General features: G+C 39.8%; 2 protein-coding genes across 2 annotated transcripts in view; both read right to left on the reverse strand.

The window, feature by feature from the left end:
- Positions 1 to 6,166: 6,166 nt before the first annotated feature.
- LOC139741506 (IgGFc-binding protein-like) lies at positions 6,167 to 25,819 on the reverse strand. The gene is made up of 4 exons (XM_071652089.1): positions 25,687 to 25,819; positions 9,353 to 9,488; positions 7,826 to 8,881; positions 6,167 to 6,270 (listed from the first exon to the last, which is right to left on the reverse strand). Exons 2-4 carry the CDS (start codon positions 9,411 to 9,413, stop codon positions 6,167 to 6,169), a joined length of 1,221 nt encoding a protein of 406 aa, XP_071508190.1. The 5' UTR covers positions 9,414 to 9,488; positions 25,687 to 25,819.
- The window catches only part of LOC139741507 (adhesion G-protein coupled receptor G2-like), a 34,004-nt gene continuing 28,708 nt past the window's right edge, over positions 21,168 to 26,463 (reverse strand). The window contains exon 13 of the mRNA XM_071652090.1: positions 21,168 to 21,421. Within this exon, the coding sequence (XP_071508191.1) occupies positions 21,168 to 21,421 (254 nt within the window). The remainder of the gene's footprint in view (positions 21,422 to 26,463) is intronic.

Raw genomic sequence — 26,463 nt, forward strand, 5'->3', positions numbered from 1 at the left:
GATGGGTAACAGATCACTGGAAAAAAATCGAGTCATTATCTTTAACTTTTAAAGAACATTATACCCCAATAGCACAATTGCAGTTGTTTATTTAGCTTCCCCTTTTGTACATTGTGATGTTAAACGTTTGATGGGAAGGTTTATATTTTCCTTTAATCAATCTGTCAAATATCGTATCTTTATATATATATATATATATATATATATATATATATATGTATATATATATATATATATATATATATATATATATCATAGGCCCTATGTCGTCAACGTTCATATCAAAGGCGTTTGAACATGTTGAAAGGAAACTCTTGAGCGTTTCACAATTGCCTTGTTTTCCAATATTTGAAGATAGAACATTATGTTAGATATGTGCAAAAAATGAAACGTGGAAGATTATAAAGCACAGCATTCCGATCAATGGAAGCACACAAGACACATGTCATCCAGGTATTGCTATACAGGGTGTCTCAAATAAAACTATACACTTTTAAACTTGTCACGAATTATATTAATGACAAAAACTGTTAGATGATTTTCATTGTCGTAGGTCAATATCTAGCATTTTGCTCCACTCCGAAACATTCATTCCATATTTCCTAGACCAAAACTACCATTTTGTTGTAGGGGCACTCGCAGGCACAGGTCTATCCTACCTCAGCAGCCAAATAGTTAATTCCTGCGCAGCATTTTTTTTTTCAATATCTTTTACAAAAGTGGGCAGTGCTCACCCAAACATGAAATGTTTCCAGACTTATTCTTTCCATATGACCGAAGAGACCTCCACCTAATATATATACAGATTTCCCAAGAATTCAGTATTCCTTTAATGGGGATGGGGGCTGTTTTGAAATTGTATCAATTTTTTGGACACCCTGTATTTCGACCCAAATCTACATTGTCGGATTATTATTCTGTGGCAATACTATTTTACCTGCAGAGAACAAATGGAATGTGCCTATAGGGAGATTCTAGAATCAAATTGCGGTAAACTTTAGAAGATCCACATAAACTGTTACGGTTCTCCAGTGGATTCTATTTTCTACTCTTTTATTTGCAAGTCACATTGTTTTTATGAACTATGCGTATCTTTCCAACATGATATAACTGCCCTGTCCCTTAAAACAAAAATGGAGGGTTTTCTGTCACCAACTGTCTTTGTACTTTGCAGGTTTATAGTATGGTATTGACCGTATAAAAAGTGTCATCGCTTTTATTTTTACGCTGGTGTTTCAAGGCACCTTATACATAAATACACAACATGTGGCAGGCATATTATTTATGTACAATCACTTCTTCGGTGCAAGGTGATCTTATCATAATTAAAAGGCTTAATGGTTTAAGATGCATCATAAATGGCTACGTCGTCGGTGCATACTAACATGGACTTGATACCGTCACTCGTGAGATATTGAGAAGACCGTCGGAAGATCGAGCGATGACGGTGAGAGCGTCGCTTACTTGCTGCTGAAGTTCTGTGGCAGAACGCCCATCACTGCTGACGTAAATGACAACGTCGGCTACGACACTTCCTGGTTGGAGACTGGAGACGACCACGAAGGTCGACATATCTTCGAACTCATCAGCGAGTACAAGGTTAGTTACCAGCTTATAGCATGAATCAAAATAGGAAAAGTATAAGGGAATATTTCATTGAGTGCACTGCCGTTAAAACGAACACGGTTCTAACGAAATTCCGGTTACAACGAAGTGAAAGATTCAGGTCCCATCATTACACGCTTTATGCTTGTTTGTTTGTTTGTTTGTTTTTTATTGTTTATCATTTGAAGGGGTCGGTGCAGTATAGTGCTAACCCACACGGTAGTCATTTTGAGATAATCGCTGTTGAATGTTTGGAAAGTCCATACATCGTACATTAATAAAACATGAATGCATGCATTTTTTACCTTCTTGTTGGTTGAATTCATACATGATACCTTCATGGAGGTTAAAGTAAAGGATAAGGATTATGAAAATGCATGTAACTCAATTTTGACAAAAGTGTGGATTAGCACTATATTGCACCGACCCCTTCATTAATGGTTAGAACGACATTTCGACATAACGAAAGAAAACTGCCGGCCTCGAGGACTTCGTTAAAACAGCAGTCCACTGTAATCGCAGTTATAAAAAGAAATGAATACATGTACCTAGATTCTGTAAATTCAACGAAAGTAGTTTGGCGTTCATTGATGGTGTTCATCTTTATGTTCTCCTTTATAATAGATACCACATAGTGGATTTGTTGGTCGGTTGTTTTGAATCTTATTGAAGCCCTACCCGACCGTTAGGCGATCTGCCCACGAAGTACGTATCATTATGATGCTAATAAAGTTGGATGACACATCACCGACTATGTTAGATGAAATAAGCACGCCTGTACTGACATGATCAGTTCAGGGATGAATCATACTAGTAGTCTACTCTCCATTCCCAATCTTAGGTACAGTATCTTTATGGATGTGTAATAAACAGTCAAATGCATTAAAGTATCAGTTTTAAGTACATTTTTATTATATATATATATATATATTCATCTTTCTTTCAAAACAAAACAAAAACTGTATGGTAATTCATAACACATGTGCTGCAATTACGTCACAGATGTATATGTAATGAAAATTGTTAAAATGGTAGAAACTATAGTTATAATGAGTATCATATTTGTATATAATTATGTTTGATTATATTAATAAAAAAGAATTGTAAATGATGCCATAGAGAAAATGAATAAATCAAATCAAATAAAAATCAGATAAAAAAAGGTTAACTGCTTACGAAGTCGCGGATGATCTCGCTCTGGTTTCTGTATGTCTCAGAGGACGGGTCAGACAGCTCTTGAGGGCGCCCTACTTGGTAGTTGAACACTAGGTTACTGACAGCCACATTAATTACATCTGAGGTATAGCACAATAAGAATTATATGGTTCTTATTACTTGGCATAAAATGTGACCCTGCACCTCAAAACAAACAAAAAGTCGCCAGACATGAATTTTTAGTTGAGACCATATTCTAAAAGAGCAGACTTTAAGCTTTAAAATGATGTATAACTCAAATTAAATGGACTCTCCTAACCTATCTAAATATTGGAAAGAAAGCACAAACTCAGGAAAAGTGTGAACTGAGAAAAGAGGCTCTGAAGTATGAAGTGTCTATTCAAGCGCTTAATCTTTACCAAACCGTGCTGGCTGTGCGATGAATGGGACAAAAAACAGGAAGTAAACTACCAGAGTAACAACAATGAAGGGATTATCAGATTAAACTGAAATTAAGCATGCCTCATTAACACATTCTGTCCATAATTAATGCCAACTTTCAAAGCAGTAGGCCTATCCTTTCAAAAGTTATTAGAGTTGATAGTGGAGAGTGTGGACAAGGTTTTTCAGAAATGAAAAAGGGATTCTAAAGACACACCTAATCACACTATTCTACCAAAAATGCTCGAGATAAACTGCTAAAAAAACACACTTTCCTGCCCGTTTTATGATACCAAATTTTAGGATAATGTAGAAGAAGACCCGCTCTTTCAGAAAATATGAAAAAATCAAGTTCGGCTAGGTTGACCCATTTCACTTATTTTCAGTCCTCACGCAAAATCAGTGTGTGCGACTTTATGTTCGTTTTGAGGTGCACGGTCACAAATAGTCGCAGTATACAATACAAAGATATATCGCTATTGAGGACGGGTTCAATAGTACAATATTTAATTCCGATTGAAAATAAAATGCAACTATTTCAATTATGTTGGAGTTAGATGGGGTTATCCCACGAGTCCCACACCCACGAGTTCGACACTTAAGAAAGTTCCGTGAGACATACAGTCCATGAGTCATACAACAATGGGTTCAACTCCAGGCAAACAAGGCCCATGAGTGTGACACTAGACAAACAAGGCCCACGAGTTCGACACTAAGTAAAAAAAGTCCCGCGAGTTCGGCACTAAGTAAAAACGAACCCTAAGGTCGACATTAAATCACGGGGCTTAATAATGTGTCGGTTTCGCGGGCCTTTTTTTTTACTTAGTGTCAAACTCGTGGACCTTGTTTGTTTATTGTCGGACTCATAGCTCTAGGCCTTATTTGCTTGGTGTCGAACTTGGGCTCTATGACTCACGGGCTGTATGATTCGTGGTTGTCGAACTCGTGGCCTACACCTAGTTATAGATTGTGGGTTTATGTTTAACCAATATAAGTCAATTGTCAACAATGTAGCCATAATGTATCATATATATATATGTATACCTTCAAGTGTGCACGGACAGAATAGATTAAATGAAAGAGAGGATGAAGGATGATAATACGAAAACACTTCGAAATGAATCAGGCAAACTGGTTAATGAGAATCAAAGAAATTTGATGTCTATCTATAACGAAAATATGCTGGATGATACGACTTCTATCCTGCCAGGGACTTTTGGGCACTGTGCACAATGCTACTGGTTTTCTGTACCAATAATGCACTCAAAGCACATCCGTGGTTAATGAATTAATACACAATCCATGCTTTTCGTTCACTCTTTGGTGTAAAAGCTACTATTACCTATTATTGCAACCGCCGCCGAGGCGGTAGCTGCAGTGTCGTTGAGTATTCCACGTCCAAGACATTGGTAGTAGCCGACATCAGCTACCGACACGACTTCGATGAAGTACGTTCTCTGCATCGCCGTCATTTGAATGGGGGCACCGTCCTTCTGCCACTCGAAGTAAAGCGCGTTGTTAAACGCACATGTCAGCTGTATTCTCTCAAGCCTATTCACCTCCTGGTTAATAGGACTGATTTGTACTGTGATAGATGCTAGAGAGTAACGAATTGAATATGGTTCATTGATATACACTTACTATACTTGTTTATGTTTGCTGAATCACGCTTGATAAATGAATGAGGTGACCATTGGAAAAAGAACATAAGGGAAGGTGTGATACACACGTATTTTCTCTAGTCAAGTATTTACGAGATTTTGTTTTGTCTAACCTATGAAACATACATTTTGCTTTTGAATAAGGGGAAGAGAATTACATTTCTTTTGTGATTGATGATTATTCTGCTTTAATGAAATCATATATTTCAATGATTTCGTTTTTAGCAAAACAGGGGGAAAATCTGATTTTATGTTAACGAATGCATAAGGTCTACTGCAGCCATAATATGTTAAAAGTATTGATCTGACCTGCCGGGGAGATACTTTGATAGTGTTCCACAGTATTACTATGTTCACAGTGTATTCAAAGTGTATTCACAGTTGACTCAGTGAACACACTGTGTCTAACATATTAGACCATCTGTTTCCACAGTGTATTCACACAGTTAACTCTGTGAACACAGTGTCGAACTGTATGGGCAATCTGTTTCACCAGTGTATTCAGACAAATTCAACTGGACCCCACGGAAGACCAGCTTAACGTAGCTGAATATGGGCTATCCAGCCATCTTCTCAGATGGAAAATGAACAAACAAACAAACAAACAAACAGTTGACTCTGTACACACTGTGCTCAAGTTTATCAATGCTGCACAAGAGGGCCCTGCCATTAGCATTATCCTACAGCGTTGCCAAGGTTCCCATTTGTACATCTGGGTCGGATGGGACACGGTGTTTAAAAGCGTGTGGTTACAGAATATATAGGCACTTGACGGGATTTGAACTCGGGTCATCCGATTTCAAGCCTAGAATCTTATTCACAATGCCATAGTGCCTTCATGATATCCCTTTCTGGTTTAGGAGGAGGGAGACTACCGGAAAGGTGATGTGGTAATATAATTATCATGTCGATGTTTCAAATGATTTATTATGTATTTGTAGACTTCACCAGATTGCCTTTTACTATTCTGTTTGGACTTTTGGAGGTTTTGACAGTTCCTGTCAAGATCCCCTTTCTTTTGTATTGTGACTGAATCGCCAGGTTGGCATTTCCCTCTCGATCCTTCTGTCAAGTACACTTAGCAAAATGCCCGGCATTGTCATATGTCATCGTAGTAAAACTTACGCGATTGGAGACGCTGGCATGGGACCACTTCTTGCCCGTTCCCGGTTAGAGTGTCCCCTGTATCTGAGCAGGTTAATTCGTCAAAAAAGTTGCCTGCAGTATAGATGAAACCTATGCGGTTTCCAGTGCCATAAACGAGAGACATGAATGTCGCCACCGGAGAGTTTGCATCTCCGCTGTCACGTGAACGGAGCACATATCCTCCGCCCTCTACGGCCATCCATACCGTGCATATATTCCTGTGATTCCATGTTTCGACGCTGTATTCTTCCAGCCAAGAAATCTACGTACACCACAAAGAAAATGAAAAGTTGGAATAAAAGAGAAGCAACAGCAATACAGGAGTAATGTGGCTGCGCAATTAACGTGGTGTCCAGATCGCACTTTTAACAGTGTGTGTGCTTTGAGTGCCTATTGGCAATGAAAACACACAGCCTTCTAAAAAGTGTCCAAAACCCCTGACACAGAATGGGTTAAAGTCAAGACCATGCCAGAACTGCACCTTCCCGCTGCGCGGCCGTCAGATGGTAAAACGGTCTAACTCGAAAATTTGACTTTTTGAGGTAAATTAACTTTCCGGGACATGTGAGGGTGCTCTTTCCAATGGTGCTATCGATAGGAGAAAATCCCATCATGTCTTGTTTTAGAGATAATTTCCGCTATCTTGGTACTTTTTTGTATTTTTCCTCCAGATTTGATGGTAAAATAGTCTATCTTTGAGTTAGCCCATTGTTGGTAATATCGTTTGGAGGTAAAACGAGCTATCTTTTACATAAACCATATAACCTTCTAAACTGAGATTTTTTAAATCATCGCTGTCAGATGGTAAAATGGTCTATCTTCGAGTTAGACCAGTTTACATATAGTGTTTGTGGTCTATCTAGAAGATAGACCATTTTACCATCTTATGATGTGTAGCGGGAGTGTATACATGTGCTGTGGTTAAACAGTCTATCTGCACAAAAGTCTCATTTATTTTATAATTAAAACCCCAAATAAGCACAAAATTCTTCAGTTATCAGTGTTTAATATGCTTCTTCTTGTTCCATTGCTAAAATGCATTATACCCATCTCCTAAAAAAACTCAAACCTCTAAACTTTAAAGTAATTTTTCTCAGAACAGCAATTTGCGAGATAGACCGTTCTACCATCTGCATCTGACGGCCGCGGTCCCCAATATTAGGCACTTGTTAAACATATACCTTAATAAATTATACTCTATATGATGCCATTGCTTAGTTTTACTTCTTTCCGTATTTCTTGCTTTATGCCAAGTTATATGTAATGTTATATTAAAGTTGTGCTTTATCTATGCAAAAAAAAAAGTTTGGTGCTGCTGCAATGCTTGAGCGAATCTTTCAAAAAAAATTGTGTTTTGAGTGATCTAAAGAACTAAGAGTATCATGAAAATAGGGCTATATCGTCAAGGACAAACAAGTTAAAGGTCCTGTTTACATTTGGGAGCAATGATTTAAAAGGTGTTCAAGATATCACATTTAATGCATATGTGTAGGTCAGTTGTATCTCAAAACATCCTACAATATAAGAAGATTTATTATCAGTATTTTTCACATTAAACCGTAACTGTAGACAATCTAGTCTGGAAACATTCTTATTATAGCTATTGTTCACATGCAGTGTATCTAACAATACTTAACATCGATTATACGGATTCAAATTTTCACAGTGGTTGTTTCTATCCCTAACTCACATTTTAGAACTGTTTTGAAGCACTAAAATTCTGTGTTTTTGTTTCTTCTGCAAATGGTAAATTATGTCTTCAATGTCAACCCTGAGGCCCACCTGATTGATGATACTATTATTGAGTAGGATTTCACTTGTCGCATTGCAATCCGTGGTGACAGAGACGTAAACGTCGTTGATTGCTGCAGAGGAGAAATCAATGATTGGAAATTCTGCGAAAGACTTGAATTGATCCATATGGGGGACCATGAGGAGAGCGGGATCACCGGGTCTTTGATCATTTTCCGTACCCATGCTGTACTGCAAAACCATTATTGGTTGATTCGATGTAACCGACGTCATTTCTTGTCGTGTGACGATTCGTGTGTAGTATTCTCCTATATGGAGGATTAGCACATCTCCCCCGATCCACACCTTCGTGTTGTTCCTCCCGGATATCACCTGAAACATGTATCCACTCTGCCGGTTAATGAATGGACTCAGTACGAAGGACTGCCCCCATCGATCGAAGGGGGCCAAGTGTTCGGCGATGAAATCGCATCCTCCGACTTCGAGGCTGGGGACCGTGGCACACGTGCAGCCAACTGTCACCGAAACCGACGCGTTTGCAAGGATTCGCGTTACCGATGAGGTCGTGTTCACGAATGGCTCGAGCTGCATTGTCTGAAAGGGACTCAATGAGGTCTTTATGACGTCCCCCGACTTGTAATCTTTACCAAGAAATGTAACGTGATATTTCACAGCTACCTCAACCGTCACTGGTTCGGAAGACGCCGAAATCAAGATTGCCCACGAGTTTCGCTGCGGAGTCGTTGCGACAAAGTACTCCTTGCCGAGATAAGAGGTTGGAAGCACCACAAACGTATCCATCGACCGAGTTTCAAAGTTCGCAGCCACCAAGATGATGTCGTGGTCTGTTTGTACGACTACCGTCGAGTTCGTTAAACCGGAAATCCTTGTAAGGGCAAGGTCAGAGGGCAGCGACACATTATATGGTGGCGAGCGGAGGTCTAATGCCAAGGAATAGGAGGTACCTCGATATGTTATGGTCACATTCATTAGCGTCTGTGTTGTCTGTTCTGTTGGATGTATGAGAAGTCTGAGGTTGCCTGGTTCCTGAAACTCGTAGTTTGGTGGAAACGCGAAAACAAACTCCCGGCCGGCATTGTCGGCTGCAAAAGTGCTGGTGCCTAAAATAAAGATAAAAAAGACTGTCTCAGAACGTCCAAAAATTGCATTACGTGGAATCATGACTAATTATTCATATCTGAATAAATATACAGCAATAAACAAATCTAAATCTGCAAAGTCTTTATACCGGTATTACGCACACGTCTACGGAGTGCATAATCAGCTTTCACGTCATACCTCTTCTTCAAAACAATGTATAAGGAATGAAAAATATCCACTTTGGGAAAATACAAGAAGATGATGGAATGATATGTATCTACAACTTAATTACCGAATGGATATTGAAGTGACTACACCAACAGTCAAACCTCAAATAACATGCGATTTAGACTCGAGAGAGAAGCCAACTAAGCAGTCATGCAAATTCGAAGACGAAAGAGTTGTGTATTAGGTCTGTGAAAACGATAATCATATACCTTTGTTCAGTCAGAAATACGAATGTTATCAAAGAAATTCAAAAGGTGACTTACCTTTCATCACGATGCAGAAGCTGAATAGGCCGACAAATCTAGTCAACAGGGTGATCTCCATGTTAGCGGATCTCTGTGTGTTCACCTACACTGTAGCGTGGGACCAAACAAGACGTGGGATATATCCGAGTATAGTCTGAAAAAAAAATGGTAAAAAAAGTATCATAGAATATGTAGATTTTCCATCATATGTATGATGCCTACACCCGTTCTGGATAAAGAGATGTCAGCTGATGTTTCTGATGTTTTGTCTGATATTGAAACATTGTATCTTTTAAACTTTAAGGAATTCGTTGAATTACTACAACGAGTAAAGCACATATTCAACGTGAATGTTCAGTGACACTTAGCAACATGTTGGCAAGTTATTTGACTCATATTGTACCCTGGTATGCACGACGATGATAAAGAGATGCGATGTCATAAAAAGCAAGATGCATAACCCGGATAAGTGGTCTACCTCAGGATCACCGTTATCCAATTGGATCTCTTCGATGACCACCTATAGCTGGTCTTGCGGCAATCCAGCCATCTTCCCAAATGGAGTTTAAAACAAACAAAGAAATAGATAAACAAACAAACCAACAAAAACCCGTATGGATCAAGCAGTGGTAAACTTTCCTGAATTGTCCCTCAAACTATCACCCACAATTGCGAGCTTTTGCAAGCACGACGCGGCCGGTAATTGAGCGTGCCGTGTGCAAAATTTGCTTCTGCACTTACAAGGGTAAAGAATTCTTCAAAGAATGTCAAATAACATAAACTTCAACGACACATTGTGCAACTATCATGACTATACTAAAAGCATCTTTGTATTTCGATAAATGAACAATACGCAACAGTATGTTTTTAACTGTATATGGAAAAGAGAAATTCGCAAGAGAAGCATAACTTGTAAATTTTGTGAATTATTCTAGGAGATAAGGACATCTTAAGATTGGTCAAGGAATCCACGTATAAAAAAAATCAGACATCATGATGTCAGGACAAACTGACGGAAAGAAAGGACTATAACAAGGACAAGCCAGGATGGAACAGGCAGGCATAACAAAGAACTTCTGAGTGTCTTTCCAGAACGGATCGGCAGGCAATTTTTCCGCCAATTAAACAAGCCTTCACCTATAGCCAGGATCTGAGCTCAGCCAATTGGGTCATATTGCTCTAAAATCATTTAAAAATCATCTCTGATTACAACTGACATACTATTTAGACTGTCGCAGCTCATTGATCCCATACAGGCTGCAGACAGGGCAAACATTTGCGCCGAAACAACTTTTTTTTTAGAAGCTTCAGAGTAACATTTTATCACAGCTTGATATTCACAAAGATAGGTGTGCTAGTAGGCTACTCGTGGACCTCTCTTGGACTTCAGAGCAGCTATTGATACTATTATGTGGAGGCGCTGTGGCATAGTGGATAACAGAGCCTTTTTGATGAAGGGCTCTGGTGGACAAGGTGGATAAGACTCTCGACTCCCGATCGGAGGAGATCGGAGGACTCGAGTTCGAATCCCGCCTATAGTGATTATGTCCTTAAACAAGATATTTTACCCATTACGTCACTCTCGACCCAGGTGTGTGAATGGGCACTTGCAGTGGCGTATCTAGGGAAAACGGCGCCCGGGGCAAGCGCGAAAATTGCGCCCCTAATTTCTGAAAAAGTGTTCCACCCCAACCCCATCCCAGTAGGGACTTTAAAGACAGTCCACATGATGTACTTTTTCAAGCACTTAAAAGGGGTCTTTTTGAGGGTGATTTGAATGTAATGAATGTTGATAAATTTTGGAGAGCGAGCGCAGCGAGCGAGCCGAACATTTTTGTATTTCAGCTAACAAAACATGGAATTCTTGTCATTTTTTGCTTATTAAATCTTACAATTCTAATCAAGATATAGTGACGACGATAACGATTTATACCAACAAATTGAGGACTTTAAAAATACTCTAAATTAGTAAGCGCGAGTGAGCTGAAATTTGTATATTTCCGCGGCATCATCACGATTTGTTCTTAACTCTTTTTTTATACATTTTGGCGAGCGAGCGCAGCGAGCGAGCCGAAAAATTTGTATTTCAGCTAACAAAACATGGAATTCTTGTCATTTTTTGCTTGTCAAATTTTACAATTCTAAAGGGCCTTTTACACTTGTAAATTTTTGCTTAGCCCCGGACCAACGGTGGGGCTAAGGGGGGGGGGGGCCTTAGCCCCACCGTTGGTACGGGACTATCCTTAGCCCACTTTCTGTTTACACTCGTTTTTGCCAAAGTGGGCTAGCCCCACCGATAGTACGGTACTATCTGGCCCTGCAAATTAGCAGGGGTTAGCACCGCAATTGCGGTGCCAAGCAAGTGAGTGTAAACAGAACGAAAAAATAATCCTGGGCTAAGCGAAGGAGGCGAAGTCCGACCCTCACTGACCAATCAGAAACGAGGTAATCAAGTGCTGCCGGTGCGTGCGTGTACGTGTACAGTACACAGCGTAATTATGAATATTCATGTGGTTTGGAAAGTCCGGGGCTAAGAAATACGAGTGTAAAAAGGTCAGTTTTCTCCTTAGCCCCGGACAAGAGATAGTACGGGACTAATTGGCGAGTGTAAAAAGCTGAAAAAATTGGTACGGGACTAACGATAGTCCTGGGTCAGAGAAAGTCCGGGGTTAAGAAACACAAGTGTAAAAAGCCCTTAATAAAGATATAGTGACGGCCTTATAGATAACGATTAATACCAACAAACTGAGGACTTAGAAAAACTACTCTAAATTAGTACGCGCGAGTGAGCCGAAATGTGTATATTTCCGCGGCATCATCATGATTTGTTCTTATCTCTTTTTTTAATAAATTTTGGCGAGCGAGCGTAGCGAGCGAGCCGAAAATTTTTGTATTTCAGCTAACAAAACATGGAATTCTTGTCATTTTTTGCTTATTAAATCTTACTATTCTAATCAATATATAGTGACGACGATAACGATTTATACCAACAAACTGAGGACTTTAAAAAATACTCTAAATTAGTACGCGCGAGTGAGTCGAAATTTGTATATTTCTGCGTCATCATCACGTTTTGTTCTTATCTCTTTTTTGGGGATAAATTTTGGCGAGCGAGCGCAGCGAGCGAGCCGAAAAACTTTGTATTTCAGCTTACAAAACATGAAATTCTTGTCATTTTTTGCTTATTAAGTCTTACAATTCTTACAAGATATAGTGACGACCCAAACTGAAGACTTTAAAAAATACTCTAAATTAGTACGAGCGAGTGAGCCGAAATTTGTATATATCCGTATCATCATTACGTTTTGTTCTTATCTTGTTTGTCTTGGGTTGTTTGGTTTTTTTTTTGCGCCCCCAACCCCCCCCCCCCGTATGTTCGAAACCGTTGGCCCCTTCTTTTGATCCAATTGGCGATCGCTTCAGAACGAAAGAAATGGCAGCCGCTGCTCCGTGAAACATTTGCCTGCTAAATATAAAGTGACATGTGTGAACACAATAGACATTGTCATTTTGTCCATGTCATCATCACGTTTTGTTCTTACCTTCTTTTTTATATAAATTTTGGTGAGCGAGCGCATCGAGCGAGCCGAAAATTTTTGTACTTCAGCTTACTTACAGAACATGGAATTCTTGTGTGAACACAATAAACATTGTCATTTTGTCGGCGGCATCATTTTTTTTTTTGGTCTTGTTTGATTTGGTTTTCTGCCCCCCCCCCCCCCCACCTTTTCCGGGCGAGTTTTTTTTTTTTTTTTTTCTTCTTCTTCTCTTTTTTTTTCTTTTCTTTTTTTTTCTTCTTCTTCGTTTTTTTTCCTTTTTTTTTCTTCTTCTTCGTTTTTTTGCGCCCCCGGGGAGTGGCGCCCGGGGCACGTGCCCCCCTTGCCCCCCTAGATACGCCACTGGGTACTTGGCAACGCTAGGGTAATAATAAAGGCAGGGCCCTCTGGTAGAGCAGTGGCAACACTGAAGAGGCTACCCTAGGTATAAGACCCTATTATGCTATGATTATGAGTATGATTATGGTTATGATTATGATTACGATTATGATTATTATTATGAGTATGATTATGGTTATGATTATGATTACGATTATGATTATTATTATGATTTTGATTATTATTATGATCATGTTAATCTTAACACGTTTTCGTATTCATGGTCTCGCCCTTGAATGGCTATGGCTTATAAGTTCGCATATTTGTGAGGACGGACGTCTCGTGTTCGTATCGATAGCAAGCTTTCGATCACTGAAGGCTATATAAACATCTACATACAATGTGAAAAGAGGAAGGAGAGTGTGGATATAGCGATGCTTGTACAATTTATTTAACTTAAATTTCGGTCTGTTTGCACGAAAACGATACATACAATGACTCACTTATAATTGTGTACATGATAATGTTGAAGAAACATGATATTTGACTCATTTGTAACAAAATGTACACACACAATATAGAGTTTAGATAATGATAAAAAAGATATATTTCCATTTCCTTTTATTCTTAGATATTTGAGATTCAAGCAGCTGAAAAAAAAACCAATAACATTCATTAAAACATATGGGATGATGTTAGGAATATCTCTAAAGATAATCTTCTTGCAGTATCAATGAAAAGATATTACTCTCTTTAATGAAATTATGTTAAAGAAATATTGAACATAGCGATTATCTGTTTTTGCATTGAAATCCCTCACATGAATATAGATACTGTGCAAGCTATACTGTGAGAGTTTGTCATCGATAATTACACGAGGTGCCCATCCTGATGCTTATATGAATGCATTTATTTAAAGGGAAGGTTCAGTGTTGGTTGAGATACAGAGGCGATTCGTATTTTAAATTTTTACGAGATAATTAGAAACCAGGATACATATTCTAAAAAAAAATCGAAGTTTGTAATAACATTTTGATGAAAATAGGTTCTGAAATAACTGAGATAACTGAAAACAAAGTAAAACAAAGTGGTCCTAATGAAAGCAGGGTCCCATCTTTTATCAGGACTTCTTTGTTTTTTGATATCTCGGGTATTTCAAAACCGATGTTCATCGAATTAACATCGAATACCTCTTAAGGGCTTTTTACACTTGTAAAATTTTGCTTAGCCCCGGACCAACGGTGGGGCTAAGGGGGGGGGGGGCCTTAGCCCCACCGTTGGTACGGGACTATCCTTAGCCCACTTTCTGTTTACACTCGTTTTTGCCAAAGTGGGCTAGCCCCACCGATAGTACGGTACTATCTGGCCCTGCAAAATAGCAGGGGTTAGCACCGCAATTGCGGTGCCAAGCAAGTGAGTGTAAACAGAACGAAAAAATAATCCTGGGCTAAGCGACGGAGACGAAGTCCGACCCTCACTGACCAATCAGAAACGAGGTAATCAAGTGCTGCCGGTGCGTGCGTGTACGTGTACAGTATACAGCGTAATTATGAATATTCATGTGGTTTGGAAAGTCCGGGGCTAAGAAATACGAGTGTAAAAAGGTCAGTTTTCTCCTTAGCCCCGGACAAGAGATAGTACGGGACTAATTGGCGAGTGTAAAAAGCTGAAAAAATTGGTACGGGACTAACGATAGTCCTGGGTCAGAGAAAGTCCGGGGTTAAGAAACACAAGTGTAAAAAGCCCTTTAGAATTGTATGTGCTCTTTGATAATGCTTAAGAGGTTTTGCATTATCTCACAAAAGGACGGAAACCTGATGCTCCAACTCAACCAAAACTATACCATCCCTTTAAAGGTTAGGTCACAAATATTAAAATTTGCTTCTATAACCACTTTCTAACAGACGAGCTACAAGAATAGCGTGATCAACAGTACAAAAAACACATGTCTCTGTGAATGGGCAAGCAATAAATATTGATGCCTTTCTGAAGGAGTCATCCCACGAGACCGGCACCCACGAGTTCGACATTGAAAACAGGTCCACGAGTCATACAGCCCATGTGTTCGACACTAGGTAAAAACAGCTCACGAGTTCGACAGGACTTTATGTGTCGGTCTCGTTGGCCTTGCCAGCTTAACTCCTGGGCTGCATGACTCGTGAGCTGTACAACTCGGGGCGACTCGTGTCGGTCTCGTGACGTGCACATATTCTGAAGCGTGAGAGTGCTGTTTCAATGGTATACAGTTAGCCCTGTATGCAGACTGCGCGGGATCATTGCCATGATTGCGCTTATCACCGTCAGTTCTACCATATAGGCCTAGTACGTGTGTAGTACTTGAGGACTCACTCTCCATTCCCGATCAGTGCGTACAAATGACAACAAGGTCATTAACTCTTTATGCACCACAGTGTAAATCATCACTCCGAGACAGCAACGTAGCCATGCATGCTTTAGGGAAAAGTTCCCTCTCTCGAATCTATGCAACTTTAATAGATTTTGTTACCTTGAAAACGTAATAAGCAAAGTTTTGCTTTATTGTGTGACAAATCTATGTTTGCAACTGATTGACAAATTGCCCTACATTGACGTAAATAAGCACTGAATTGATCAGTGTTTATTCAGTGCTTATTTACGTCAATGTAGGGCAATTTGTCAATCAGTTGCAATGAAAACATCTCGACGGAAGAATTTCATGAATTTGAAAATCTATGTTTGTTTTTCTTTCAATTGACCACTAGCTACATTATTGTAGAGGCATGACTTATGCACACAAAACAGTGACGGAAACTCAGAATGTACTCCAAACTCCAGGGGGAAACATCCCTTGATAGTCACCAAGCTGCAAGATACATGACGCGGTGACAGGAATAGAATCACGAGAAACGCGTTCATTGTACTGCGGCATTTGGCGATTGATTGACCAGTTTGGGCGCGCGCGGTTTTGTGCGTTTGAGTAGAAAATGCGAAGTTACACGCCGTCGACTGATTTGGGCATAACGCGCGAGCATGAAAAAGGTCAACTCAAAGAACCATATACCCGGAAGCATCTATACTAAAAACACTACACTTTAGGCACAACTTTAAACTTGAGCCGGGTTGGCAAAATCCCTCTAACTGTCCCTATTCAAATCCCTATTCTAAATTATTACAAAGATATATTGATAAGATATGAGCCCAAACGTGAAGCCAATAATTGCCGATCAAACACATTCATCCTTTTGATTTTGTCTCTTCTCCAGCTGCACCAAAAGAGCATTTGCAACACATACAATTTCACTCGTTATATTTTCTTTTTATATAATTTTGTTGTTCTTTATAGCTCAGAGGAAAAATTTGTACCAATTTTATACGCGCTACCACAATGACAATTTCAATCGCCAAAATTAATACCTTCTATCCTGTTTCCTTTCCATGTAATTTAACACGTATGTATAGTAATACAAAGTTATTTGTCTATCTTTTATTTATTTATTTATTTATCTATTTATTTCCGGTTTTATTCAACCAGGGTAGCCTCGTCAGTTATAAAACTGCTTTAAATGAGGGCCCTGCAAATGGGTAAAAACATTCAAATACAACACATGACATTCGAAAACAGAGGTTTACAGATAAAACTGCAACTGACAAAACATAAGTTCAAAAGATAATTACACATTTGATAACAACAAACTTAGAATGTCTTTAAACATAATCATTACTACATCATTAAAAATATAGGTTATATTACACACATATCTAAAATTATCATATATTAATTTCCATGAGTATGATAAAATGAAATTTTCCTTAAAAAACAATTGCACAATGCATAAACAGATGAAATATTTAATTTCATTTCTTATTCCAAGAATCACTCCTGTCATTACACAGATATCTTAAACGGGCGGAGAACGAAGAAGAAAAGAAGAAGAAGAAGATTTGCAGAGGAAGAAGAAACATGAAGGAAAAGGCAGTAGAAGAAAAGAAAGAGATAACTAATGGAGGGGGTAAGAAGGGAAGGCACTCCGAAAGCATGATAAAGTAAATTTGAACGCCTCTCAAACACACGTCAATCCAACAAAATCCAACAAAATCTGGTACAATCAAGAAACAAAGCACATAGATCGGATTACACTGTTTTGTACACTGGGCCGCGTGGGTCCTCTCATTGATACTCGTAGTGCACTGATTGTATTTAGTTGCCTTCGCTCAGGTGTGAAGTTGTTCCATTCTTTGGTACCCACGTACTGGAAAGTGCGTTTGCCACTATTGTTCAAAATTTGACAACCACCTTCAGATAAAGATGCATTTGTCTTTGACCTAGTACCCACTATGTGTGAGGGCTTTGCAAAGCGTTGTGACAGATATGGAGGCGCGATGTTGTTAACGCACTTAAATACCTCACACATTCTATGAACATGTCTCCTTTCTTCAAGGTTCTGCCACTTTAGACTCCTGAACATATCAACAATATGTGTTCTAGGGTGAGCACCCAGTATCATCCTCGCCATTCTATTATGCAACAAATCCAACTTTCTCAATAGAGCCAACGAGCAATTTGACCATACAAGATCACAACAATCGAATTGGGACATTATGAGCGCATTGCACAATATCCTAAACACTTTTCATTTCATTTCATTCATTTTATTTTACCACGGATAAAAAGCCCAATCAGCAAATATGCTGTTTTTCAATGGGGCCGTGAATCAGTGTACACAAATCATATTAACATGAAAAGAATGTGTCCCAAACTTCATTTGGAACACATTCTTTAGCTGTCCTTCTCAAAAAACCAATCTTCTTAGATATCTGTTTTTTGCGGTATAAGTAATGTCTTTCATATGTTAAATGTTCATCTAGCAGTACAGCCAAATACATAAACTCTGTTACTCTTTCGATCTCTGTATCGTCAACTGAAAGTTTCATATTAGGAAAGTTTTGAGTGCGTTGCCTTGATCCAAAAAGCATATACTTTGTTTTACCGGCATTCATTGTTAATTCAAATGTCTTCAACCAATCATTGGCAGCACTCAAACTTTTCTGCATATCATTCTGTAGTTCCGTTGTTGATGAACCTTCAAATAGTAAAACTGCGTTATCAGCATACATGTGGATTTTACAATTGACTTCTGTCACCGCTTCCGGGAGCGAATTTATATACATGACAAAGAGCAGCGGTCCCAAAATGGAACCTTGTGGTACACCGTGCTTAATGATCATACAGTCAGACAAGTCTTTACCAACTTTGGTTTTCTGCTTCCTTTCAGTCAGATAAGAAGAGAACCATTCAAACTCTTTCTCTAATATACCGACATTCTGTAAGACATGTAATAATATGTTGTGGTTCACTGTGTCGAACGCCTTTTTAAGATCGACAAAAAGTGCACCAGTCACCTTTCCTCTGTTCCTATTTGTTAGAATATAATCGGTAACATCTAATACCGTTGACTGTGTGCTATGTTTTGGCCGAAAATCTGATTGCTGATCACACAAAAAATTAATAGTCTGTAAATAAGCATAGAGTTGTTCATGGACCGCTCTTTCTATTACCTTCGACACTAGAGGCATAACAGATATTGGTCTATAATTCTCAATTTCGTCACGATCACCACTTTTATGTATGGGAGTGACTACTGCAGTTTTCCAATTATCAGGAAACTTACCCGTCATCAATGATACATTTATCACGTGAGTTAAAGAGTGTGTAATGGCTGGACGACCTGCTTTTAAAAGTTTACACGTAATACCATCAACGCCAACAGCCTTTTTACTTGGCATTGTGCGAATCTGCTTATCAACAAATGACACATGAGCACGTTGAAAATGGAAGCGATATTCATGTGAAATTGCTTTTATGTAAAAAGACATATCATTAAAATCAATGTCAAACTTTTCTGCTAATTTATCTGCAACAGACACGAAATATTAATTGAACTCATTGACTAATTTTTCTCTATCATCTGACATGGGCATTGTGTTTCTTTTTTTTGTAAATTTCTGGCTTCCCTTGTTACATTCCACAATTTGATTGAATCATTTTTATTTTCAGTGATCTCTTTAGTGTAAAACATTTTCTTCAAATATTTGCCCATGTTATTAACTTTATTTCTCAAATTCTTCGCTTCTCTCCAGTCAGATTCAGCTCGAGCCTTAGAAAACAATAAATCTCGCTTTCTTCCAAGTTCAATCATCTCCCTAGATACCTATGGGGCTGTATAATTCGTGCGTACACGGATAGTCTGGAAAGGAGCATGAATATCACAAACTTCATTAAATAAAGTTGTACACAATTCTAGTGCCTCATCTACGTCTTCACATTCCTCAACTCTGTGTCATGGTTTCCGCAGCAGATCTAGGAGAAACTTTTCTTCATCAAAATTCTTAAAATTACAGATACGAGCATATTTCACTGCATTACTTTTACGACATTTTGTCTTCCTTCTTACAACCACCATTAAATGATCTCTCAGACCAAGAGGAATGACATCCACTTTGTTGATAGATTCGGAGCGAGAAGACAACACCAGGTCAATGCATGTCTTCGAGTTTTCAGTAACTCTTGTTAGAGATGTTACTAGTTGCTTCAGTTGATATTCACAACATAAATCATCTCTTTTAGTATTTTCGCTTGCACATAATACGTTATAATTAAAATCTCCGACAACTAGAATATCATTAGATATCATTTCAGTCGAGTCCAATATTTTTCTCAGTTGGTCTAAACAAATATAATCTTTTCTTGGGAAATATATTACACCCAGTACAAAAGATTTGCTAGATGTCGGCGATATTTTTACCCAGCAAGACTAAAAGTCAATGTCAGTAACATCTGTAATATTGATCACTGTGAATGAAATCTTGTCCGATTTGAAGAGAGGTGTACCTCCATGAGTGTCTTTCCCTGGGCGGTCACATCGCACAAGATTATAGCCATTTATTCGAAGCTCGTTGTCTAATATGCCATCGCGCAACCATGTCTCACTAATGGCCATTACGTCGTACTTAGCCTCAGATAATAAAATGCGTATATACCACATGTTCTATCTTTGGGCAAATACCAGAATACTCTGGGAATTTAAATGAGCTATACAGAGTCCTAATGTCTGGCTTTGAAAATTTATAATGTATTACAGTGAGAATTCGGGCATCCAGTATCAGAAAAAGATTGTCGAGAATCACGACATTGGTTTACGCTGTTTTCTTTCCTAGTTGATTCTATTGGCGTCTTTGGTTGAGGAGCATTCTCGCATTCTCCAGGCTGTCGATCCAATCCCGTGGAAACACGCGGCCCTGTGGTTGCCTTCGTCGAGGGTTTCGGTGCCCGTGAAAACCCTGTTGTTGCAGCTGTGGTAGCGAAATTCTCCTCAGGTGGCGTATGAAGTTACGGGCAAGTTGTACAACACCGGCTCTGTTCAAGTGAACGCCATCTCTGGCCAGGTGAGCGCGAGGTCGAATACTTCCATTGTCAATCACGGAGTATCCTCGCTGATTGGCGAAATGTTTCAGGTGGGCGTTGATATTCTCGATCATTGTTGATTCATACGGGCTTTCGTCATTGCGATGCACTATGGTTGAAAGCACTATCTCGTCGATTGTCGTTTTGGTTTTGCCCTCGTCGCACAGAGATGTAATTTTCGCCATAATTTCATTTTCATCATCCTCTCTGATATTGTTGCCTCCGACGTGGAGAAGCAGATGCCGTGGTTTTGATCTCTCCTCATGTTGTATTGCGTCGAAAATATCTTAGACGCGCGCACCAGGTAAGCATCTATTTTTCATTGTGAGCACTGAAGACAACTTTGAAGGCTGAATGTATTTTGTTATCGAGTCCCCAACAATGAGGACGTCGACTTTTTCACTTGGTCCTGTTTGATCACACTGTGTTTGATGCCTGTAGATGTAGTCGCCCATTTGCGACTCAAAGGACGGGACAGAGTCTTCTGCGATTTCATGATTCAATCTTTTGTGTGTGCTTACTGGTTTGACGATGGGTTCTGGATTGCGGCTTGGTGATCTTTCTTCCTCCCATTTCGTATGATGTCTGCGGATATAGTCGCTCCTTGGGCTTCAAAGGACGGGACATTATCCTCTGTGAAATCGCTAGTCGATGTTTGTTGTGCTTTTACTGGGCCGAGGGTAGATTCTGGTTTTCTACCTGGTGTTCTTTGTTCATTAAGGCGACTGACCTCCGTTCTCAGGTCTTCGACGTCTATTGTTAGTTGAAACACTGTTTGCGTGAGATTGTTGGCGCATTCAGACGAGAGTTGTTGTTGTTGTTGTTGTTGAGTTTATTGGCGTTTTACAGTCAGACTTGAATACTTACGCCACTCTGTACGGTGCGTTTGCAGCTGTGCTTGTACAGTGGCTAACTGACTGTGCTGAGGCTGGGGGGTGTATGGGTTGGCTTGTCGAGTCCTGGTTCGTGTGTGTCACGTCGTCACTGCTGGTTGAAGTCGTTTGATGGTGCTCTTTATTCTGTGTCCTTGCTGCGCAACAGCTCCCGGCAAATATTTTGTTTCTTGTATTAGCATAAATAACTTTATTTTTGTGGTTAATTAAAACAAATTGCTGTCAACCTGAAACAGATTTTGGTTTTGAGGCATACACACCGGGCACTTTTATCATTATGCATGCTATTCCATAAACAACTAGTGTTAACATATCAATACAAACTATAATATCCAATATTTACCAGTGCATCTAACAAAACATATGATATATTTTTGTTGAGGATGATTCAATATATTACCTATAGTAAGATTACTTACTCCAAATAACTTTGCAACTGATTTCTGTATTCTTTATAACCCGGACATTCTAGGAGGAAATGTTGCACCGTTTCTAATGTACCGCACTGAGAACATTTACCATCAATTATGTTTTCCTAATTTAAACAATGTTTCATTCAGTAAACAGCTTCCTACTCTTAATCTGTGAAGAATGTTCTCATCACGTCTGCAATACAGATTGCTTTTACATGTTTGCGTTATGTTGGTTGTATGTGAAATAAAAATCGACCTCTTTCTGAGTTTTCCCATTGTAATTGCCACTGTTTCATATAATGATTGAATATAATAATATTCGTCTCACTTATGCTGCTACAGACTTCCGTTTCCTGAGTGTTTTTTAGCGCGTTTTTTGCTAACGTGTCGAGAGAGGTGTGATCGGTGTGATCGGTGTGATCGGTGTGATTCAGACGAGAGAGGTGTGATCGGTGTTTTGTTCCGCTCATCGGCGTCTGAAGGGTGGTCAATAGGATCTCCTCCCCACTCGGTGTCATTTGGGGCATTCTGTACTGAGCTATTGTTCGGAGACGAAGAACTATTATCTATGGATGTGGTCGAGTTGGTCTCGTGGCGGCCATCTTGAATTGCTTGAAGACAGAAATGGCGAGCAATATCACGATTGACATTAGGGTATATGGTATTCAGTTCTGGGGTCAAATGTTCTTCACCGTCAAGTACAGCGAATGAAATATCGTTCTTGGTGATGTGAAATAACGCTGACTGAATACTATTGACAGTTATATGTTTGGGCATTTTGTACTTGAAGTCATTGCAGCCGGGCGTTCAGGCAAAAACAAGTGTTAGTTTTCAGTTTTTGCTTCTGTTTCGATTTTGCCATAGATTAACTGAAGTTGTCATAAATCTGGATACCAATATCATCAATCAATACAGTGTATATCGGCGATAGAATCAACATTACCGTTTCCGTCTGTTGCTCGATTCCGTGTCACCCGATATCCGTTTCACACTGATCGTAATATGTGGGACCACTGTAGGTATATACGCAGTCAGTCGATGCTGATGATGACCAGAGGCTTATGCTCAAAGTTCACTTAGATTCACCTTTAAGCAATTTCGGTGTAGCTGACCATAAAGATGACTATTCCAGGCAACATTCAGGCAACATTCAGGCAATATTCAGGTAATATTCAGGTAATATACTGGGTATATTCAATGTAAAATCCAAGGTCTCACTCAACTTGTAGTTTAGATGGAAAAGTTAACATCTTCCTTCCATGTAAATGATTATCTTTTTTATGTTGTTGAATTAACAGATATCAATGTCATGGATATTTAAATTGGTATACATCTGTATTCAAGTTGATACGTGGTAGGCCCTACTTTTAGAAAATAGGGTATGATATTGTTCATAGGCATATTGGGAATGGTTGGACATACCGATTGCACACATGATGCACAAGCACAATACATGTGTTGGAGTTCAAAAATGATCAGGGTTTTCTTTATTTTTTTTCAGGAAGAAGAACTATGAAAACAAGCCGTGGGACATGACACACTGTTGTCCTTGAGGCATTGCCATTGTGTACCATGACTGCACTGTACACATTATGGATTGTTAATCATGCGTGAGTCAGTGGGACAATAAGTTGTATTCCAATGTTCTGCTTGCCGTGTATTAACAGGAAGGAAAACCTTTAATAGCGGATGGTGGAAAGAATCACATAATGATGGAGCTAGGTTTGAAAATAACCGAAATCACCTAAACTGAAGAGTATTACTCAAGCTAAAAACTTCAACTGAACAAGGCAATGCACTCCTGTTGAAGGAGCTTTTTATTTTTCTCTCATTTGGTTGCAGGGTATTATGTATGAGCCACCTTTTTTCTTCAGATTGTGCATAGAAACACACATACTCAAACAAACACACCAACGGCGTGAATCCGTACTGAGGAGTGGGGGGGGGGGGGGGGGGGATGGTCACCATCACCACGATTACAAGCCCATAACCGGACCGGCGCAGCCTTGGGGGGGGGGGGGGGGGAGCTTGGTGCCCCCTCCCCCTCCCCCCCACACACACTTAACAGGGATCGGATGTCCCACTCTTTTGCATGAAATATAAAGTGGGAGGAAAGTGGCAGCAAAAATATGAAGACTCTTTGTTATTGTTGTTGCTTTTTTTTTGCTTGTCAGATGACTTTCGGCGGAAAATCAGACCTTAAAAGTATGAAGACATTTTTTGTTTTTGAAATATCTGTGAGAGGGAGCAGAGTGGTGGGGGTATCCTGCTCCATACGAGAAAGATTTTGCATTTTCAGATCTGAAATTCAGCGATCTGGTGCACACTTTTGGTGAAACTGCTGTCAACATGAGGAGAATGGCATAGCGATTAAATGCGAGGGAGCGGAGCGAGCGAGCTTCAAAATTTTGACATTTTACAGTCTAAAAACTGCCGTTTGTAGCTATACACTTTCGCTTTGGAAATGAAGGGGGCCGCACCGGGCGCAACTGCTGTCAATCACTAGATGGCAACAACATCAGGAGAATGGCATAGCGATTAAATGCGAGCGAGAGGAGCAAGCGAGCTTGAAAATTTTGACATTTTACAGTAAAAAAACTGCCGTTTGTGCCTGTATTTTTTCGCTTCAGAAATTAAGGGGCGCGCACCGGTTACAACTGCTGGCAGTTACTGGCAGCAACATCAGGAGAATGGCGTAACAATTAAATGCGAGCGAGCGAGCTTCAAAATTTTGACAATTTACAGTCCCAAAAACTGCCGTTTTGGGCTGTATTTTTTTACCTTGGAAATTAAGGGGGCGCGCACCGGGCGCAACTGCTAGCAGTTACTGGCAGCAATATCAGGAGAATGGCATAACAATTAAATGCGAGCGAGCGAAGCGAGTGATCTTGATAATTTTGACATCGTACAGTCATGCCGTTTGTAGCTATATTTTTCGCTTTGGAAATTAAGGGGGGGGGGGGGCGTACCGGGCACAACTGCTGGCAATTACTGGCAGCATGCAACATCAGGAGAATGGCATAACGATTAAATGCGAGCGAACGAAGCGAGCGAGTTTGAAAATTTTGACATTTTACAGTCCCCACACTGCCGTTTGTGGCTGCATTTTTTTCGTTTTGGAAATTAAGGGGGGCGCAACCAGGCGCAACTGCCTGCAATTACTGGCAGCAACATCAGGAGAATGGCATAACGATTAAATGCGAGCGAGCGAAGCGAGTGAGCTTAAAAATGTTGATATTTTACAGTCCCAAAAACTGTCGTTTGTGGCTAAATTTTTCGCTTTGGAAATCAAAGGGGCGCATCGGGGGAAAACTGCTGGCAATTACTGCCAGCAACATCAGGAGAATGGTATAATGATTTAATGCGAGCGAGCGAAGCGAGTGAGCTTGAAAATGTTGACACTTTACAGTCACAAAAAAGTCGTTTGTGGCTAAATTTTTCGCTCTGGAAATTAAGGTCGCACACCGGACGAAAACTGCTGGCAATTTCTGGCAGCAACATCAGGATAATGGCATAACTATTAAATGCGAGCGAGCGAAGCGAGGGGAGGAGCAAATGCCCCTTTGCCCCCCCCCCCGAGGTACTCGTTGTTCAAGGAAGTGGTGCTGTCCTGCACAGGATCCGCAGCTTTAGATATCAACCTGTTAGGCTAAATCCCCTCACCAATCCTGTTGTATTGCATCATACGACAGAAGAAGAAGAAGAAGACTTGAGCAAGGAACGTGCTTACCTCCTTTTGGTTAAAACAGACTCGGGGTACCACAAGCGGATGTTGTATGACCGTTCAGAGAAAGGCAACGCTGCCGTTCCTGTACCCAGATCAGTCCGCATCAGCCTCTCGGTCGATGTGTGAGTTGCAGAACATTTTCACGACGGTTTGTATGCCTCACTAATCACGTGACCTACAGCTTCGATGAATGTACTATTCATGTTTATTCAAACCGAAATACAATGCACCTCAACGCAACGTATTCACTCGCTCGTAACGAGCTGACTGCTGACTCCAATCTTTCAAACGAGATAGTTGAAATCCAAACAGAACACCCATAGAACCATCCGGATTCTCGTGATAATTATACCTAATTGGTTAGCGGGTTCACGGTATTCCACATCTATTATGAATGTCTTCTGCTTTAAAGGGATAGTATAGTTTTGGTTGAGACTTAATTTCAGGTTTCTCACATTTTTGGGTGATCCGAATATCCTTCGGATCACCTTCTGTATCTGTACTGATTGTTTATTTCTGGACAAAAGTTGTGCAGAGGTTAGCTCAGAAAGCGTATTGCCTCTCAATGTCAAACTTATACCATATATGTATCATGGCGCAAAGACGACAGCGCAAGTAAAATCATAGTGATCAGTCGACCGTGACGTCACTATGACGTCATTATATGAAAACACATTTTCATGCATATCTCATTAATGGAATGGAATATTTCAATGAAATTTACGTCACATATATTTCAAGTCAAGCGGATTCTACTCATATTCTCAAAATTCATTTTTA

The sequence above is a fragment of the Diadema antillarum genome, unplaced genomic scaffold (assembly GCF_040938485.1).
Source record: "Diadema antillarum isolate AM-2024a unplaced genomic scaffold, OU_Dant_1.0 seq00000932_RagTag, whole genome shotgun sequence".
Taxonomy (NCBI): Eukaryota; Metazoa; Echinodermata; class Echinoidea; order Diadematoida; family Diadematidae; genus Diadema; species Diadema antillarum.